General features: G+C 43.6%; 1 protein-coding gene across 3 annotated transcripts in view; it reads left to right on the top strand.

Moving 5' to 3' along the window:
- Elapor1 (endosome-lysosome associated apoptosis and autophagy regulator 1) overlaps nt 1-20,743 on the top strand; it is an 83,496-nt gene that overhangs the window by 53,838 nt on the left and 8,915 nt on the right. For all 3 annotated transcript variants that reach the window (XM_046467258.2, XM_046467260.2, XM_046467259.2), the window contains exons 5-15: nt 306-386; nt 914-1,019; nt 1,141-1,290; nt 7,249-7,337; nt 11,027-11,204; nt 11,903-12,031; nt 12,403-12,493; nt 14,467-14,572; nt 14,791-14,928; nt 16,441-16,704; nt 18,294-18,467. In XM_046467258.2, the coding sequence (XP_046323214.1) occupies nt 306-386; nt 914-1,019; nt 1,141-1,290; nt 7,249-7,337; nt 11,027-11,204; nt 11,903-12,031; nt 12,403-12,493; nt 14,467-14,572; nt 14,791-14,928; nt 16,441-16,704; nt 18,294-18,467 (1,506 nt within the window). The remainder of the gene's footprint in view (nt 1-305; nt 387-913; nt 1,020-1,140; nt 1,291-7,248; nt 7,338-11,026; nt 11,205-11,902; nt 12,032-12,402; nt 12,494-14,466; nt 14,573-14,790; nt 14,929-16,440; nt 16,705-18,293; nt 18,468-20,743) is intronic.

Here is a 20,743-nt window from a genome sequence, read left to right as displayed (position 1 = left end):
GTCAAAGGACTCTGAGGGGAAAGAATGGAATCTGTGAATTTCCTAGGTGCTTCGCCCTGCCCAGACATGAAAACAGCATACAAATGGCTGAGCTGCAAATTATTTTTCTGGTGTAATGTTCTGATGTTCTCTTTGTGTAGCTAGACCTCACCCCACTTCAAGGCTCATGTCCCTAACTCAGTCCTAAAGAAAACTGGCAACTTTTCTTCCATCAGAAAGGGCCCTCTGAAGGGCTCTGCAGCACGGGGCAAGGCCCTTCATTCCTTAGAAAGCTGAACTCTGACCCCAAACTCCTGCTGCTTCAGGTCCAGAATGACCAGTGCCAGCCCAATGCAGATGACTCCAGGTGGATGAAAACCACGGAGAAAGGATGGGAATTCCACAGCGTGAGTACCTCACCAGCCTTCTCCTGGAGAGCCCAGAGGAGGGAGCAAGGCCTTTCCTAAAGGAGGACTTCCCCCACACTGAGCCTCCACTCTTGTGTCCCTGAAGGGAGTGGTCTGATGAGGATGCCTGCTTGCTTTCCTCTTGAGTGGTGGAATATGCATGTGGGCTGGCTTGTTGCTTCTATGGCTTCACCTCAAGGACCAGCAGCTTTCCAGCTTTGATACTGAAGAACCAGAGAAGAATGAAGGGATGTCAGTCACCCTCCCACCAAGACCCTTGGGTCCCTTTATTGGCCTTGCCATAGGTGATGCTCATGGCATATGCAATGCAAGGAACAGTGGGAGAGGGCACAAGAGGTTGTAAGGGGAGGCTTACGAAAGGGGAGCTGAGCCAAGCTGAGAAGAGGTGCAAAGCTGGGGGAGGACAGGGTCAGAACAGGCACTGCCTATCAGGTGAGAGGCTAAACCAGCAAGTTGGCAATGCTTGTCTCTGCGATGAACTAAGGCCTCCTTTTGGTCATTTTTAGGTCGAGCTAAATCGGGGTAATAATGTCCTCTATTGGAGAACCACAGCCTTCTCAGTGTGGTCCAAAGTTTCCAAGCCCGTGCTTGTGAGAAATATTGCCATAACAGGTACTGAGACCAGGGTTGGAAATGGGTCTGTTGCTGACTTCCTGGGGGGGTGGGAGTCGGTCTCCAGGATCTCAGTGCCCAGGCTCAATCCTTGCTTTTCTGTTCCATCCTTCCTCCCTAGGGGTAGCCTACACTTCAGAATGCTTCCCCTGCAAACCTGGCACATATGCAGCTAAGCAGGGCTCCTCTTTCTGCAAACTTTGTCCAGCCAATTCTTACTCAAATAAAGGAGAAACCTCTTGCCACCCATGTGATCCTGACAAATACTCAGGTAACGTTTCTGAGGGTGGGAAGAATTGGGATGGGGATACCCACAAACACACAGGGAGAAGAGCCATCCTTCTGGCCAAGCGGAAGATGATAATTCTTAAGCCCTTCCTTTCTGGAACCTGGATGATTCTTGACAATCCATATCCCCTCCAACTGCACCATAGGGAAAGATATTGCAATCCTTTCTTTGTAAGCAGTAAAATCTCTTTTATTTAATGAAGATTATATAAGATTATGATTATAAACCATCAGAATTGGAGATGTAGCTCAGTGGAAGGGTGTTTACCTAACATGTGTGAGGCCCTGGGTTCAATTCCCAGCACAACACCCCCCCAAAAAATTATAATTATGAACTACAGATACAGTAGATAAAAGGGGCATATAAATTTATGTCTTTTAATGTCTAACAATTATCATCAAAGTTAATTTACAGGAACCATGAGGCTATATTGATGAGCATAAACTTTAAGTTGTATTTTACTTTTAGATGACTAATAAGAATTGTATATATTTATGAGATATAATGTGATAGTATATGCATGCTTTATGGATCAAATCAGGCTAAGAGCACAACCACTTTAATAACAAGGTCTAAAGATGGAAGTTAAGGATATTTTGTCAAACTAAATCTCCGTTGAATTCAAAACAGACATTTTTTTTTCTTTGAGTTGGGATGTTGCTATTGTTGTCCAGGCTGGCCTTGAACTCTTGGGCTCAAGTGATCTTCTTGCTTAGCCTCCTGAGTAGCTGGGACTATAAGTGTGCACTACCATATTGATTTTTATCCAAATTAGGCACTTTGGAGAAATGCAGTCCTTGGAACACAGTTTGGAAACCACTGGTCTAAGGGATATTGAGGGACAGCTGGAAGCAGCCTATTTTTACAGTTACTGGATAGCTTCCTAAAACACCCAATATGAGAAACAGGGCCTGGTCATTTGAGGTGCCAGGGAGCATCAAAGCACTGATGGGCAGTGCCACCAGAGGGCTCTCTGCCCAGGCAGCCAGTGATGGTATTGGAGGTCCAATCTGCAAGGCAGGTCCTGAAACAAGAAGGGAGAGAGAAAGAATCCCCTTTTTGCCCCTGAAAATATTCATCACAATTCTTTTCCCTTTCTTACGCAAAACTATGTGCAAACCCAGCACAAGGCCCTCTCTTGAGCAGACCCCTATATTCCTACAGAGAAATACCCACACTTGGCACAGGCATTATGGTGTGTTTGCTTGGCCAAGACTAGCCACTGACCTTGTGAATTACTTCTTTCTATACTACTCCTAAAACAATAGTCCTATTTATTGACACAGGTCTTGCCAAATAAGTGTAGTTTTCAGTGAGAACAGGAAAGTTTAGATCTTGGGGGAAGTTTTTAACTCTAAGTCTAAATTCCTGTTTTTCCACTTGAATTTCTTATTCCTCTTCATTGCTCTGCATCTATCAATGGTGGCCTTTGTTAGTATGTCTCCGGTTCCTTTTTAAGCTCAGCAATTGTGCAAGGGTTTGAATGGCAAGGTGGTTTTAGAAAACCTGCCCAGAAGTGTTTTAATAAACTCTACATAAACTGATTTTTATAGAGAGCTATTATGAAAGTGTTAAGTTTGGAACCTGAATTCTTGGAGTCTATTCTTCTGCTACCAGTTTTTCAATCTGCACCTTTGACTGGGAAGTAAGTTTTTACTCTGAAGAATGTGGTCACATTCTGGTCACCTCACCAGCTTGTGGTGCAAAGAGAGTCACATTTCTTTGAGACCCAACTCTTCCAAAGGGTCAGTGAAAGGCTGGGAAAAATGCAGAGAGTCTGATAAGAGCCTGTGATGGAACATTCATGAAGAGCTTGACAGAAGACTCATCCGAATACAAGTGCATTCTGAGTGCCTGCAAGGACTGGCTTGGTGCTACAGTTGGAGATGGTGTCTGCCCTCCAACCTGTCAAAAAGCAGAAACATGGTTATAAAACATCTAAGTATAGTAACTTTTGATAGTGCAGTAGGGGTTGGGATAGGAATGCTGGGTTTAGTGTGCAGGGGAGGCAGAAAAGGAGGGGTGTTTAGGTCTCTCTGAGAAAGAGAGGCTGCACTGGCTAAGATCTTGAAAGATGAATTGGTGATACAATGGGAGCAGGATATTTGGAATAGGAAGAGTGTAAGCCAGGGCCACAGGCTTGGGGAACAAACCAGCATGGCTGGTGACTGAGTAGAGGGAAGCAGCATTCAAGGCTAAGAGGCAGGTGAGAGACAAATTAAGAAAAATTGGGGCTAGGGATGTGGCTCAATAATTAAGCACGCCTGGGCTCAATTCCTGGTGCAAAAAATAAAATAAAATTAGGATTTGCTAAAAAAAGTTGTTTTTAAAAAGTCTATCTGAGAGGGTTGGGGATGTAGATCAATTGGTAGAGTGCTTCCCTTGCATGCACAAGGCCCTGGGTTCAATCCCCAGCACCACCAAAAAAAAAAAAAAAAAAAAAGTTTACTTGAATGTAGAATAGTGATTACTAGAGATTGAGAAGAGTGAGGCAGAGGGATTGGGGATGTGGCAGAGAGATTGGGGAAGGTTGAATAACAGGTATTAAAACACAGATAGGAGGAATGAGGTCTACCCTACAGCAGGGTGAGATAACTATAGTTCCCAATAACCTATTATGTATTTTGTGAAGAATGTAGATGAGAGGTTCTCAGATGTTCCAAAAACAAAGAAATGATAAGGAGATGGAAGTGCTGATTATCCTGATTTGATGGATACACATGGTATATGTATTAAAATATCGCACTGTGCTCTATAGTAGTGCAATTAGTCCATGGTAGTCAATTAAAAAAAAATAGGATTTGATCCTATCAGCAGTGGAGACTATTAAAGGACTTTAAGCCAGGGGTGGGGGGGCTTGACCTGACCCATGCTTTTGAAAGACCACTCAGGCTGCCATGTGGAGGAGGAAGAGAATGGCTGGAGGCAGAGGCCACCATTGGGAGCTTCTGCAGCAGCTGCAGTTGCTGGTATCCAGAACATAAACTAAGGTGGAGCTTACAGGGCTGAAGACTGGAGAACTCACAGGAGAGATGTTAAGGGCAAAAGTTTGACTTGAAGCATCTTTCTCATCTAAACCTAAGAGTTGACCATTAGGATTAATTCCTCTGTGCCATGTTTAATGTCAGCTATCCATTTCCTAATAAGAATGTGGAGCTGATGAGTATGGACTCCAGAGCTAAGTGGCTAGGTTCAACCCCTGCTCCACCCCTTACTCTCTATGACAGCTTGGGCATAATACTTGTCTGTGTCCCAGTTGATCTTACCCTTGATCTTAACCAAAAAGGCCAAGAAGTGATTGTGCCTCAATTTCTTTTTCTCTAAAATGGGAACAAAAATAATTATATCTACCTCATAGAGTTATTATGGGGATTGATTAATGCAGATAAAGCATTTAGAAAGGGGCCTGGAATGTAGTAAGCACTGATTTTTATTAATTCCTTTTCATTAAGGCTTATTTGGATATTCCACTTTTAATATGAAAATACTCTTAGTATAGGTTACAGTAGTAAGTCATATGTATAGAACTTTACAATTGACACATTATCTAATTTATTATTCAGGGCATAGTGAGGGAGTAAAGAAAAGTTCAGAGAGGTTAAGGGGGTTGCCAAGTCTGAGCTGGTACCCAAGCAGGGCCTTGTGTCATCAGGTCCTTGAATCCTTAGTTTTTCCTTTGATAAAATGGGTCCAAGTGAGAGCATCGTACTTGTGGATATGGGGAGAAGATACTGAAAGGAGGAAGGATATTGAGAAGAGCTGGGGCCCTCTGAGATAAACTTTGTCTTCTTATAGTTTTGCCCAGGGCCAACTTTACCCAAATCACATTGCTCCCTTAGCCAAAAAGCATCTAGGCTGATCTTTTAAACTTGATGAGTGTACTCCTTAAACACCTTGAATGAAACCTGAGCTGGCAAAGTGAGGCTTATCTCAGCATTTGGGTTAATAATTTATGAAAACCATTTTAACAGTGGCTAGTGTGTAAACAGCTGGGCCATTTTTGTTAAAGCCCAGAGTTAGGGCGTCAGGTTAAGCAAATATTTGACAAGCAGAGCAGGGTCTTTGTGCAGAATGCATTTCCTAACACACACCTGTACTTTGCTAGACCCAATACACAAGATCCTGGGAACTGGCACGTTTTCAGCGTCTCCCCTCAAACCTCTTCTGGCAGTCCCTGGATCCCTTATGCTAAATTGGGCCTCTTGCTTGTTAACCAAATAAATGAGCTGAGAAGACTCCAGCTGTCTCCACCAGTGGTTCCCTTCTGCCCCCCCCCCCTCCCTGTAATAAGACAGGGACTGAAGAGACCAGGAAATGCGCAGTTGAGGAAACTTCCCAGTGCAGGGCAACCAGTCTGCAATTAGGCGGGTCTCTGATCTAGGAAGTCATTTGGCAAAAAGAAGGGATCAGTGGAGAAATAATCCCTTATCTGAAAGGGAGGGAAAGAGATTTTTAATCCTTATTAAATCTCCTGTGACAGTTTCCAAATAAAACATAATTTGCAAACATGCAGGTAATAATTGTTACTGCCATCTAATGAGTACCTACTTCCAAAGTGCCAGGCACATGCTGGCTCCAGCAAGGAAGACAGTGTTCTTCGGATGAGAGGGCTGAGGTTCAGAGAGATGAAGTAACTTGCCTAAAGTCACACAGCTACTAAATAATGAAACAGGATCCAAATCTAGATCTTTCTAACTTAAAATCTCATTCCACTATACCATGCCACCTGTCAAGTAATGTAAAGAGTGAAAGAAATGACACCATCATTAAGTGTTCACCTGCAGGGGACATAATATTCATATTAGAAGTAGTGGTAACAGCTAGGAGTATTATAATATATACTTTAAAAAAATATTTATTTTTTAGTTGCAGATGAACACAATACCTTTATTTTATTTATTTTTATGTGATGGTGAGGATCGAACCCAGTGCCTCACACATGCTAGGCAAATGTTCTACTACTGAGCCACAACCCCAGCTCCTATAATGTGTACTTTATAAAGCAGTGGTTTTTATTCTAGAGAAAGCAAATTCGCTGGAAAAAAATTTAATTTTCATTTGCATGAATTATGCATATTTTTCTAGATAGAAAAAGCTGTTCTTTTTTCTCATATTTCCAAAAAAAAGTTTTTTAAGTTCAAAAGAGGTGAAATAGATTGCTTTAAGTAAAGAAAGATTCATAAAATAGTTGTTCATTTCCAGGGGTTCACAGGGCTGGAGCAGAACTAACAAGACAGATGGAAAATGTACAGAATAGGGTAAAGCTGGTAGCTTTTCTCACTGGGTGGGGGTCAAGATTAAGGACAGTACTAGGATGCCTGGGTTGAGGAAAGTGGAAGGAACCTTCTGTTTTAAGTGGAATCCAAGGAAATTGCAACCTTGTTTTTGAAGGACAGTTGCACTGAGAGGGGAGATTTCAAAGGTGAAAGGCCTTCATGTTAGGCAAATGTTAAGAGAATATTCAGGGGAAGATTTTAAATAGAAGTCTAAAAGCACTGCCCTAAGCTTTACCACGTTTTACTTCAATCCTTCAGGAGTAGAAAAACAACACCGACAGTCAGGACACTAAGGCACCTGGATTGTAGCGGGTTTCAGGGAACTTGGGCCGGTGGTGGTTAACCTGCAGGATGCCATTTCCAGCTACTTCCCTCCTTGCTGGCCTGTAACCCAGTCACTTGACCCACTGCCCCACAGTGTGGGGCCAGAGGCTTCTCATAACACCCAGGAGAAGTGCAAAGGGTATCCAAGCAGGGCTTGGGAAATTGGAAACAATGCTATTGAGGCAAAGGGAAGGGTGGGCGTGCAGGATTTTCAACTTTGCACAATGTCTGTGTGGTAACATATCCCAGGGGCTTGAGAGTTGCAGGGTCATGAACAAGTGGTGGAAGGGCTTTGCTTTCTTATGCAACTTCAAATATTTTTCTTATTTCGGCAAATTAGAAAAAGGATCCTCTTCCTGCAAGGTACGCCCGGCCTGCACAGACAAAGATTATTTCTACACACACACCGCCTGTGATGCCAATGGAGAGGTGGGTTGCACAGCCTTGGAGCCCCTTAGCCCCAGGTAGACCACCTGCTGCTCCCTAGGCTTTATCAGTGTTTGAAGTTCCCATGGTCAGTGAAGCTGGTACCAGCTGAAACTCTGCAGACCTGTGCAGTGACCCCAGGGACAATCAGGGGGCAAAGCAAGACGGCTTTATTCACTTTCAGGCCAGAAACTGTTTTCGCTTCATTCATTTCACGGTTTATTTCCATATGCTCTGTTTCACAAACCATTTCATTTCCTTTTGCTTGGTTTCTCCCATTTGCTTCACCCCTCTGGGCATGCCTGCCTGTCAATGCCCGCTTACTTCCTCATGGATCGTGTCAGGCTGACTCCCCAGCGCTGCTCTTGTAGGTTGGCACTGGGAATTGGTTCTCACTCCCAGACTTGCTGGAGAATGGTTTGACTGGTTCCGTCTCTGTCGTTTCTCTTTCTCCCAGGCCTTCTGTCTCGAAAAATTCCTTTGTGCTCTGGTTGGCACTGAATCAACAAACACTTGTTGCATGCTAACTGATGTGCAGGTGGGGAATCACAGAGGACTGAGAACGGACTCCTGCTCTCACAGAACTCATAGTCTTGTGTGGGAGGCTGAAGAGAGGAAAAAGAGAGCCTAGACAAAGGCACTGGGGGAGCCCAGAAGTGGGGCAACCAGGCCTGAAGGGCCAGATAAGCCACCCTCATGGAGGAGGCTGTTTGTTCATTTCAACAGCCAACAAATATTTATTGAGCAGCTACTGTGTGCTGGGACATTGTGCTAGGCATTAGGTACAACAAAACCAAGGCAATATCTGTCTCTTATAGGGCTTAATTCCTGTTGAAGAAGGAGACAACTGGTAGACTACAATGGGTATATAATACATCAAATGGGAATAAGTGGTAGAAAGAAATAAAACTGAATTAGGAGACAGAGAATGAGAGGGTTGAGATGCTATTTCAGAAGAGGTAAGGATGGCCTAGGAGTGACTGAGCAGAGCTGAATGAGATGAGGGAGGACCCTTGGAGCTTTGCAGGCAGAGGGCGCAGTCTGTGTGGAGAAGGCTGCTTGTGCTTGGTGAATCTGAGGACCAGCATCAGTGAGGAGGGATGGACTGGAAGATGAAACTGGGTCTATCTTAGACTAGACATTCTAGATAAATTGTCTGTATCCCTAAGCCAGAGCCCCTTAAGGAGACAGAATTAGGAGTCAGGAATTCTGCAGGCAGCACGAAGCATAATGCTTAGCTATTAGAATGCATCAATGTTTGCTGGCTGAAAGACAACTCTCTCTGCTAATTAAGCATGAAATAGTCTGGTCCTTAACTGAGACTGTTTTCCCGCAGTCATCTCTTACCACAAACCCTCCTCTCCATATTTGGAACACTATTCCCTTCCCCAGAAGCCAAAAGAGAATGTCAGTCTTTGTCAGTTGAACTCTGTTCTGCTATGTCTGGTGTTCTGCATGGCTGTATAAAAACCACTTTCATATTCTTGGTACCAGCCTGGCACAGTGGTACATACCTATAATCTTAGCAGCTTGGAAGGCTGAGGCAGGAGGATCATAAGTTCAAAGCCGGTCTCAGCAACTTAGCAAGGCCCTAAGCTTTAGTGAGACCCTGCTTCTAAATAAAATATAAAAAAAGGCTGGGGATGTGGCTCAGTGGTAAGCACCCCTGGGTTCAATTCCTAATCCTCCCACCCAATAAAGGACATTTTCTTAGTATCAATTGATTCACTTATAAAATGAGCACAATTAATCCTGATCCTCTTCTCCCCACTAGGCGTAACAAGTGACTATGTGGCTGTCCTTTTTTTCCTCCTGCTCCATGCTTGCCTCTCCTGGGCTCAGACCAAGGCCTTCCAGATCTATAGCACACTGTGCTGCCTGGAGCCTGGTGTCTACCCTTGCCTGACCACCACTGGACCTCTAGGTGCTGGGGTCAGGCCAAAGTCTGTGCTCCTGTTGCATAGCACAGCCCAAGCGTGGCATCAAGGGATTGCAGAGGCATGAGCTTTAAGGAGTGCACATGAATATAGTGCACATCAACATAACACATGAATATTCATTCACCAGAGCGCCTTACAGAAGTCTCCTGCATGCCTCACACCCACATTGATTCTGCTCTGTCTGGTGATTTTAGTTTGTCCTCTAAATTATATTTTAAAATCCAGGGACATACCTCAAGCTGGTGCCTATGATTGCCCTGGAGATTTTTTGCTGCGCTTCAGTGGTTTCTCAGGGACCAGGATGGCCAATCCCTTTGGGCCACTAAATGTGCTGCTCCAAGAGATAACCCAAGTCAGTTCTCCTGCCCAAACCCACTTCTCTCTGAAACTCACAGGAGAAGTGCGGGGAAGGGTAAGGTTAAGACACAGCCTGGGGTTCAAGCTGCTCTTCACAGGGAGGAGGCCTGAGCTGAGCCTAGGAAAGAAGGAGGAGTCCCAGGGGTCTGCACCAATGAAGACACCGGAAGCTCCTCCCTAAGACCTTGTATTTTTTTATTTTTTGGTACTGGGGATTGAACCCAGGGCTTAGTGCACGCTAAGCAAGCACTCTACGCTGAGCTACACCCACAACCCAAGACTTTGTCCCTTATCTTGAACAAAAGGGACAGAGGCCTTATTTGCCCACCTTTTCACAGAGATGGTCATTTTCATCATCCCCCAGTACCATCCATCAGGGCACTATTTTGTCTGACTCTATCTGAGGGCCATGGGAAGAATGGAGCTGCCCACTCCCCCCTAACTCACCAGAAGTCTCCTGCACCCAATGCTTCTATGAAAAGACAAGGGATGGCCTTAGTGGGTGGCAGAACACGGCTTCTTGGTCCACTGACCTGTTGGCTGGCTGTTCCTTTTGCTTTGACAACGCATCAACACAATGTCCACCCTTCCCTCCTGGATTGTTATGTCATCACTACCCTTGCTAGACAGTAAGCTTGTGGAGGCCAGGAGCCATGTTTCATGCATCATGGAGACACCAGGTCTGGCACATACATAGATGTCTCAGACTTTCTACAGGTGTTTACTGAATAAGTGAAAGAGCAAAGGTGGCCAGTGATGCATGTGCGTATTCTCAGCGACTTGGGAGGCTGAAGCAGGAGGAGGCCAGCCTTGGCACCACAATGAGATCCTATCTCAAAATAAAAACTAAAAAGGGACAGGGTTGTAGCTCAGTGGCAGAGCACCCCGGGGTTCTATCCGCTATTGCACACACACACACACACAAAAGCAAAGAATGTACCACTTGGAAAACAAATTGGGACATCTCAACCACCTCCTTTTTACCTAGACCTTATGTAAGTCCCTGTACTCCATGTGCCTTTGTGTTCTGGGATTTTTACCAGCTGTTTTTCCTGTGGCTAGGGTAGTAGTGAGATTCTGCAATGGAATCAGAGTTTTTTAAAAAGACAACTGGTCCCCCATTCCTTCTGTCACAAAATCCTTATTAGACGCAACCCACTTCATCCAGTCAACATTCTTCTAGCAGTTATTGAACACAAACCTGCGTCAGGCTCGGAGCTAGGTGCTTAGGATAAATCGGTGACCCAACCAACTTTCCCCATCCTGGTGGAACATTAGTTCTCACCCAGAATCCCACCCTCTCACCCTCACCCCCACTCCTGCATCCTCAAGTTAAAGTCCTAAACACCTGCTAAATCTCACACATGCTGAACCATTCTTAATCCATCTCTGCAGACACAGCTCATGTACAAATGGGCCAAGCCGAAAATCTGTGGCGAGGACCTGGAGGGAGCGGTAAAACTCCCTGCATCTGGTGTGAAGACCCGCTGCCCACCCTGCAATCCAGGCTTCTTCAAAACCAACAACAGCACCTGCGAGCCCTGTCCTTATGGCTCCTACTCCAATGGCTCTGGTAACCTCTTTACTGCCCTGTGTCCTATCCATTCTTATGTCCTCTGTGTGGGTGCGCTGCGTGGATGCTCAGAGTAGCCAAACGCAGACTCTGCTCTTCCAAGAGAGGGAGTGAGGAATAGGTTGCCTCTGCAGACTACGTTCAGAAAAAGAGAGGTCAGGGCTGGCCCTGTCTGTAGGTCAGAGTCAGAATTAACATTGTATCTGTGAATCTGACTCACGCCTGCAGGGACCCAATTCTCATGACAGAAGCTTCCAGCATGTGGCAGAGATGCTAACTAGAAGGCTTGGTGCGCCGAGATGAACTTATATGCCACAGTGAAAAAAAGGAATTGTGGGGATTTGTGTATCAATTGTGAATGTATTTCGAAGTAGTAATGTGACAGTAATGTATGTGAACTATCTGCATCAGACTGAAAGGTGCATATGCATTTTTGTGCATATGAGTTTTTTTGAAATGAAAATTTTGGTGCACAAGGAAGATGGCTGGGATGTTGGAGGTATCAGAGTGAAGGGTCAGCATTTACATCTGAAGCTTGTTAAAGGTGTTGTCAATATGTGGTTGAGTCAGTTTGAATTAACTTTGTGCAACAGCACTTAGCAGCTGCCCTTGTCCGGCTGCCACTTGTCTGTGTGGCAGCAGCTCAGGCAGGGTGGCTGCAGTCTTCTGATGAGTGATGGATCTTGTGGCTCCCCCAGATTGTGTCCACTGCCCAGCTGGGACTGAACCTGCTGTGGGATTTGAATACAAATGGTGGAACACGCTGCCCGCAAACATGGAAACAACTGTTCTCAGTGGGATCAACTTTGAGTACAAGGGCCTGACAGGTAATTAACTCTCTCCTCACTATGAGCTGTCACTTCCTGCTCTCCCACAGGGTTTTTTCTAAGTTCATATTTCATCATAATAGTGAGGTCTGAGAAAAATAAGCCAATCAGGACAAGTATTCCCTTCAAAGTTCCACTCCTTGTGGGCATATATTCCATCCAAACTTAGGTTTCAGAGGCAGAAACAGCATGTACATATCCCAAAGATCTTGATGTGAGGGCTTCAGAGTCTTTACCAAAGTATCTGTATAAGCACTTTGGTTCTGGATGCCTCAAAGGACAGTGCCATTTCTCCCTTCCCCTGTCACCTGGTGCATATTTGCCCTGCACCTGAGAGCGCAGGGCGTTAACTCTCTCCTCTCATTTTCCAGGCTGGGAGGTAGCTGGTGATCACATATATACAGCTGTTGGCGCTTCAGACAATGACTTCATGATTCTCACTCTGGTTGTGCCAGGATTTAGGTGAGGACCACAAAGCCAAGAGGAAGCACCAGCCAACATGGCCACATCCGGAACCACATTCCTCAGAATGTTGTAGCTGAGAGGGCTTCTGAAGTTGAACTTCATTTCATCTTAGACATCGGTCCAGGACAGAGGGGGCAGATGCCAACACAATTTCTTAGTTACCACCTATGCTGACTTATCTACTACTCTCTCATCTCACCTGGCTTCTCCCACCGATTGGCCACATGCTACTTGAAAATTTCTCCTCCTCACATCAGAGAGCACTTTAAAAGTCTTTTTTTTTTTTTTTAATGGGGCCAGAAGTTCTCATATACAATTCATCTTTATTTGGGGCAAGAAGATTGAGAGGGATTTTTTTCTTGTTGTTGTATTACCCTACATCCCAAAAGGAATTAGGACAATGAGCAATGTGTTTGCCATTAAGGAACAGAACCAAAAGCTCAGCAGTGTGGTATGGTAGAAAGAGCACTGAACTGGAAGATAGGGCACTTGAACCCTTGAACTGTGTCAGTTGGTAGCTTTGTGAACTTGGGAAAGTCACTTTGCCTCTCCAGGCTTTAGGCTTCTGGTCTATAACATAGGCCTGTGATGCAGAACTCACTCAGGCTGCATTGATTCTTCCAGTCCATTAGTCAACACAACTGTGTAGAAGGAGCTGGGAACCAGAGTTGCTTAGAATCCAGGCCAATGGCTGAAGCCTAAAGAAAAGTCATAAATGGGTTTTCAAAGCCAAAGTGAACTCTTCTGCCCATGAGTGCTTCAAAGTTGAGGTGGAATCATTGAATGGACCCCCTATTGCCAATTTGACTTCTCCATCCCTCCTTGGAAGCCTCTGCTTTCCATTCCTGGGATGAAGTTAAGCCAATGGCAATTGCTCAAAGGGTATTAGTTTCACTTCTTTTAACCCACAGTATCCAGATATATCTTGTGTTTGTAAGATGAGCAAACTTAAAGCTTGGTGGGATAACATTCTAAAAAGTATTTTCCAATTTGAAACTCCAATTATAATGTGTTAATAAACTTTGTTACTATAACAAAATACCTGACATAATAAACTTCAAAAAAAGGAAGGATCTATTTTGGCTCACAATGTCAGAGGTTCTAGTCTATGAATCAGTTGGTCCTGTTGTTTTGGATTTGTGAAAAGGCAGCATATCATGTTGGGGATTGTGTGGTGGAGCAACCTGCTCACCTCATGGTGGCTGTGAAGAAAAAAGAAAGAGAAAAGGGGGCTAGGATCCCAATATCCCTATCAAGGGCATGTCCCCAGTGATATAACTCCTTCCCACTAGACCCTACCTCTTAAAGGGTCCACCGTCTCCCAGTAGCACCATGGGGAAGGAACCTAGCCTTTGGAGATGTCTATCATAGTATCATAGTAGGTGCTTCCTCACCTTCAACCCCAGACCACTTGAGCATGGCTCTTGCTTTCCCCAAAGAAGAACGAGCTTGAGAACTTTACTGAAGAGCTCAAATTCTGCTCCTCTAAGCCAGGCAAAGCTGAGTAAATGTAGACAGCTTACACCTTATGATAGTGGCACTTCTCAAACTTTAACATGCTTTCAAACCATCTGGGAATCCTGTTAACATGCTGATTCTGATTAAGTGGGCCCAGGGAGGGGCCTGATGAGGTTCTGTTATTGATTCTAATGAACTCTCTGAGCTGGTGATGCTCCTGGTCTACAGATCACCTCTGCATTTCATAAGGCACATCCGCATTTGTTATGCCTTTGGAAGTCACTACAATGATGAGAGGTAGATAAGAAAGATATTATCACTCCACTTTACAGTGGAGGAAATGACAATTTGGCTAAGTCAAGGTCACAAAGCTTGGGTGGCAAAACAGTTCAAGCTCTTTCCAACACACTCAGAAACTAATCCTGTCCCTTGGTTGATCCCTTGCTGCTTCCTGAGCCTTCAATAAGTACTGCCTGGCCTCTGGAACTGACCTTTGATTTCTGCCCCCACAGATCTCCACAGTCGGTAATGGCAGACACAGAGAATAAAGAGGTGGCCAGGATCACATTTATCTTTGAGACCATCTGTTCCGTGAACTGTGAGCTCTACTTTATGGTGGTACGTTTTCCTTTCTGTGGGGCTTCCAGGGCAGGGTTGATCCCCATCTGTCCCAGTTAACATAATGGACATGTGCTCAGAGTGATCCCACAAGAGGAAGGGCCCAGAATGACCATCAGGGTTTGACCAACTGTGATTGGCTCTGGGGTGGCAGTGGTAGGAGCACCCTCTTCTGCTCTAGCCAGCACGTCCTCCTCACTTTTATGTCCTGGGCTCAGGGCATGAATTCTAGAACCAACACTCCTGTGGAAACGTGGAAAGGCTCCAAAGGCAAACAGTCCTACACCTACACCATCGAGGAGAATGCCACCATGAGCTTCACCTGGGCCTTCCAGAGGACCACTCTCCATGAGACTGTGAGTCCCACCCCTTCCACCTACCCCTGCATCCCAGAAGAGACCTCTGAACCCAGGGGGATTCCTGGCATGTGCTCCATATGAATCTGAGGTTCAGAATCCAAGGCTGATGGCCTAGTGCAGGCCTCTGAGGATCGCGTGGCCTATATAAATGATTTTTCAGAGAAAATGACCAGTGAGCACCTTCAATCACCTATCTGTCCTCCAGCCCCTGCCCAGGGTAGAGCCAGGGTGGTGTTTTTAATAATAACAACTTTGGTTTATTTTCTTAATTAAAAGTAATATAGTGGGGCTGGATTGTAGCTCAGTGGTAGAGTGCTTGCCTCACACACATAAGGCCCTGGGTTCGTTCCTCAGCACCACATAAAAATAAACAAATCAAAATAAAGATATTGTGTCCATTTATAACTAAAAATTTTTTTAAAGTAATACAGTAATGCAGAAAACTTAGAAAATAGAAATCAGCATGAAGAAGAAATAAGATCAATCAAAATCCTACTACTCAGAGATAACTCAGTTAACATCTAAAATATCTCCTATAATCTTTTTTTCAGATTTAAATTTTTTATTTCTATCATCTAAAGTTTTCAAATTACCAAAGAAAACTTTAATTTTCTAAGTCAAGAAAGTCTGCTAATAGGGGCCGGGGCTGTGGCTCAGTTAGCATGCGTGAGGCACTGGATTTGATCTCTGGCACTACATATAATAAACAAATAAAATAAAGGTATTGTGTCCATCTACAACTACAAAAATATTTTTAGAAAATAAGAAGAAAGTCTGCTAATATATTTTAAAAGCATTTTCAACCATGCTTTGTTTATCAGAAAACCATATTTCCAATGTTGCCTGATTAGTAAACATATTAATAGAATACTTTTTTATACCAAAGCTTTTTACTTAGAAACACATTCAGATGTAATTTCCATTGCTTTTACAAAACCAAATTAGGTTCTTCTTTTTTTTTTTTTTTTTGGCACTAGGGATTGAACTCAGGGGCACTCAACTGGTGAGCCACATCCCCAGCCCTATTTTGTATTTTCATTAGAGACAGGGTCTCACTGAATTGCTTAGCATCTCGCCTTTACTGAGGCTGGCTTTGAACTCACCATCCTCCTGCCTCAGCCTCCTGAGCTGCTGGGATTATAGGCGTGTGCCACCATGCCTGGCTTGAGTTTTTTAATTGGTTCTTTTTAGATATACATGACAGTAGATTGCTATATAGTATTTATTTCTCTACAACATTTTTTATAAAGAACAGCCATTTTCATATAACAATATCTATTGTGTATTTCCCCAATGGTATTCAGTATTCTTTCACATAACTTAAAATGGGTCAGTCTTGTTTTAAAATGACACAAAATTATTAAGCACCACAACCAAGTGAATGAAAAGAACAGATTGCTTCTGAGTTTTCCAAGCATTATAGGATAAGACATCAAGAAATACTTGGCTATCCATTGTTGCTACTGTCTTCATCCTTCACCCTTTCCCCTCTTATTTCCTTGTCTCCAGGGCAGAAAGTACACCAATGACGTTGCCAAGATCTACTCCATCAATATCACCAATGTCATGGATGGGGTGGCCTCCTACTGCCGCCCCTGTGCCCTAGAAGCCTCTGACATAGGCTCCTCCTGCACCTCTTGTCCTGCTGGTTACTATATTGACCGAGATTCTGGAACCTGCCATTCCTGCCCCACAAACACAATCCTGAAAGTCCACCAGCCTTATGGTGCCCAGGCCTGCATGTCCTGTGGTCCAGGGACCAAGAGCAATCAGGTGCATGCAGTCCTCCATGCATTCTAATCTTGGGCCTCTGGTTAGATGACCTCAGAGGGTGCTGGGTCCTGGATGGGGTTCTAGTGGGTCTAATACCCAAGTGCTCCTCTTAACACATTCCCAGGTTGGAGTCCTGGTTGTGGCTGTAGGTGGTAAGTTCTTGGTAGTAGGGCTGATTTCCCTCAGTCATGGACAAGTTTTGTCTTCAGTTGATGGGTAAAGAAGATGGGTGACTATCTCATTCAGAAGGTTATTTCATATGTGCAGAGACCAGAAGGGAGAGCAATAGTAGGGCCTGGAGCCTAGTCCAATGTAGCCTGTTTTCATGGGAGGTTGTCCCCTCTCTCCTGGGAAGGTAATCCAACCTTTCCTGGGACAAATAGTTAATTGGCTTTATTAACTCCTATCCCAGTGGCTTCTCAGCTTTACAAGTGTAAAGATTCCTCTCAAACATATCAAAACAGTGCTATTGCCTATATGTACTTTCTGCATCCAAGAAAGTAATACAACTAAAAGTTCTTAGATAATCATTAATGCTTTTAAATGAATTTTTGTATTTTACTAATCACAACCTCACAGACATAACATCCATAAGATGTTATTTATCTGTTCTGTAAACATCACTTGATTTAGTTGCAAAGTAAGTACAAAGAGTCTAAGGGCCCTCGTGACATCTTTTTGTACCCAGGACTTTTATCATAACTTTCTTTCCTTGGAGTTTCCTCTGTGGCTGTGAGAGGGAATGACAGTGTGTAAGGCCGTGACTGAATGGAAGCAAGGAATGGGAAGTAATTCCCTCTTCTGAGTTTAATTTCCTACAGAGGAATAGGAAGCAGGGTTCAGTGAGTTTTAAATGTATAGGAGGGTGTTATGTATCAGGGGAAGAATTGTAGTTTCTTTCTTGCCATCCTAAACACCCTATTCTAGTTAGTACTGCATTGCAGGGCTGGGGCTATAGCTCAGAGGTAGATTGCTTGCCCAGCACGTGTGATGTCCTGGATTCAACCCCCAGTGTTGAAAAAAAAAAAACAGAGAGATTGTCCAAGAAATACTAATATTTGTTTGAGAATAGCAGAGAATCATAACGGGGATATGCTACAATAAACTATGGGTATAGACAAAGAATTTGAGACAAAGCGAAAATTTTAAAGACAAAAATGAGAAGGATTACATCATATTTTTTGGAACAGTAATCTTTGACTATAATGATGAGTAACAACAGTGGCATTAGTCCAAGGTTGAACAGACAGTTGCAGGACAGATGTCCTTGTACATTTTGGATAGTTTGTGGTGCAAGCTGGTGGTTCTGGCAGAGTGCTTTGTGAAAACTAATATCAGGCAATCATGCATAAGAACCTTCCTTCAGGCTTATATCATCGTATATGATTGAGTAGAAAGATGTATGTAAATCTCACGAGTATCAGTTTTGTTTGCCTCTTTTAATATCTGTCCCAAATCCTTTCTTCCTTCTCTTTCACCCTATTTGAGCTGGACCAGTCTGGGGGAAAGTCTGCTCTTCCCCACTGGGGCCCCTCAAAGGGGTGATACTGCATGACCAACCAGCCTGACCCATTCCTTCTCCCCACCAGATCCATTCTCTCTGCTACAATGATTGCACCTTCTCACGCACCACTCCATCCAGGATTTTCAACTACAACTTCTCAGATTTGGCAAACACCCTCTCCTTGTTTGGAGGGCCAAGCTTCACTTCAAAGGGGTTGAAATATTTTCATCACTTTACCCTGAGTATCTGTGGAAACCAGGTATGGTATGCAAGTTGACAGTGTGAGAATTGAAAAAGGGAAACTAGTGATAGGAGGCCAGAGACAGGACACAGGAGAAAAGCTAGAAAACCTTCAGGCAGCAAGAGATTGAGGAGGTAAAAAGGGTCTAAATAATTATAACTCTCCCTTTTCTCCCTGAAATTAAATAATCTGGATGATAAACATTTAGGAAAATTTAAAAAATGTTTTAAGTAAGGTGTTTATTGACTGACCTGATCTTGTTTTTCCCTCAGAGTGAGTACAAGTTGAACATTCCTAAACATTCCTAAAGTATTAAGATTCTGGAACATTTTAGATGCTGGATTTTCAGATTAGGGATGCTCAACTGATAAAGTCTATGAAAATATTCTAAAATCTGAAAAACTCTAGAAACAGAAACAGTTCTGGCCTCAAACCCAAGGTAGGCTGAGGTGGGAGGATCACTTGAGCCCAGGAGTTCAAGGTTAGACTGGGTAACATAGCAAGACGGGGAGAGAGAGAGAGAGAGAGGAAGGAAGGAGAGAGAGGAAGGGAGGGGAGGAGAGAGGGGAAGGGAGGGAGAGAAGGAAAAGAAAGAAGGAAAAAAGAAAGAGAAAAGGGGGCTGGGGATATGACTTAATGGTAGAGTGCATGCCAGCTTACTCAAAGCCCTGGATTCAATCCCCAGCATCATCAGGAAAAAAAAACAGTCTTTGATCCCCAGAATCAAAAAGAAAAAGAAAAATCTTCATTAATTATTGCATTTGTCACTTGTTTTCTAGAGACTGGAAAATAAACTGTCCCTAGTTCATCTATATATATCTTTGCTGACAGTACAAAAGAAAATAACATGAAAGCTTTTATAAATAAAGAATGGGATCTTCAGTCATTTCATGCTGCTGCAAATATTTTGGATCCAAAATCCAAAGTCAGAAAGAAATGTAAAGGGAGAGCCCACCACTACTGCCCTTGACTAATTACATACAAGCCATGATTAGCAGTGGGAAGTTCAGAAAGCTCATTCCAATATCATAAAATAGAAAGCATCCAGGGCACTGAGGCTGCGACTGTGGTGGGGAGGCCTTTGCATCTCACAGCTGATACTCTTTCTGTGCACCATGCAGAAGAGCATGTGTGTGTCTGCAAAGGGCATGTCAAAATAAAGGAATCTATGAAAGATTAGAGATGGGTATCTGTCCCGGTTTTAGAAATCTTTGAAGAATTAAAGTGAAGCCTCAGAAATAACAGGTAGTAGAAACTCAGCAAATGAGACTGATGAAAGCAAACCCCATGTAGCAAAAGTTTCAGGCCACGGGGTGGGGGAGTGGGGAATTTGAAGAAGTATGTCTTTTTTTCTTCCTTGACTCCTTTGTTCTTTTCAAAAATGCTATGTACAGTGACACTATAGATCTTCACTTCAAGGAAAAAGTAACTCTGTTTTATTATAATGTAAAGGTTGCTTTCTGTTTTAAAGCCTTCATCTACTTCTTATAATTGAGAAAACAAAAGATGCCAGATTTAGCTCTATTTGTAATAAAACTTACAACATTGAAAATGTTGTGTTCTGAATATTTAGTCCACTTAATTTAAAACACTGAGTAAATGATTTCACATTAGCAAATAGGTTATCTGTTGATATTCCATAAACTTAATATCCTCAGAAGAATATTAATTATTTCCTCTAAAATCCCAATAACAGAATCTCAACTCCTATCCTCTTTCAGAGTTCTACAGAGGGAGGTGTTTTTTGTTCGTTTGTTTGTTTGTTTTAGTCACTGATGGACCTTTTATTTTTATTTATTTATATGTGGTGCTAAGAATTGAACCTAGTACCTTGTACATGCTAGACAAGTGCTCTCCCACTGAGCTACAACCCCAGCCCCAGAGTGAGGTTCTTAAAGACTGAAAGTAAAGCAAACTTCCTTCTCTTGGGACATGTTTTCTAGGAAAAATGGAAGGGGTTCTGCCTAGCAGGGTGTCAGGCACAGTGGCACACACCTGTAATCTCAGGGAATTGGGTCGCAGAGGCAGAAGGATTACAAGTTTGAGACCAACCTGGTCAACTTAGTGAGACCCTGTTGATAAATCAATAAATAGGACTGGGGATGTAGCTCAGTTGTGGGTTCGATTCCCAGTACCAGGGCAGAAGGGAGAGGCGAAGGAAGGGATACTAACTGTCCTCAGATACTCTGCCTCAAGGTAGGAAGGGAGCTGGTTGTGGAGTTTGATTTAATACCTGGGAGACTCTGGAAAGTGCTTCTGAGACAAACATGAGACAAACCACAGCAGCATAGGAG

The sequence above is a fragment of the Marmota monax genome, unplaced genomic scaffold, assembly GCF_021218885.2.
Source record: "Marmota monax isolate L192 unplaced genomic scaffold, Marmota_monax_Labrador192_F-V1.1 WCK01_AAM20220418_F8-fsc00181, whole genome shotgun sequence".
Classification (NCBI taxonomy): Eukaryota; Metazoa; Chordata; class Mammalia; order Rodentia; family Sciuridae; genus Marmota; species Marmota monax.
Note: the sequence above shows the minus strand (reverse complement) of the source record. Positions and strands in the feature narration are given on the sequence as shown.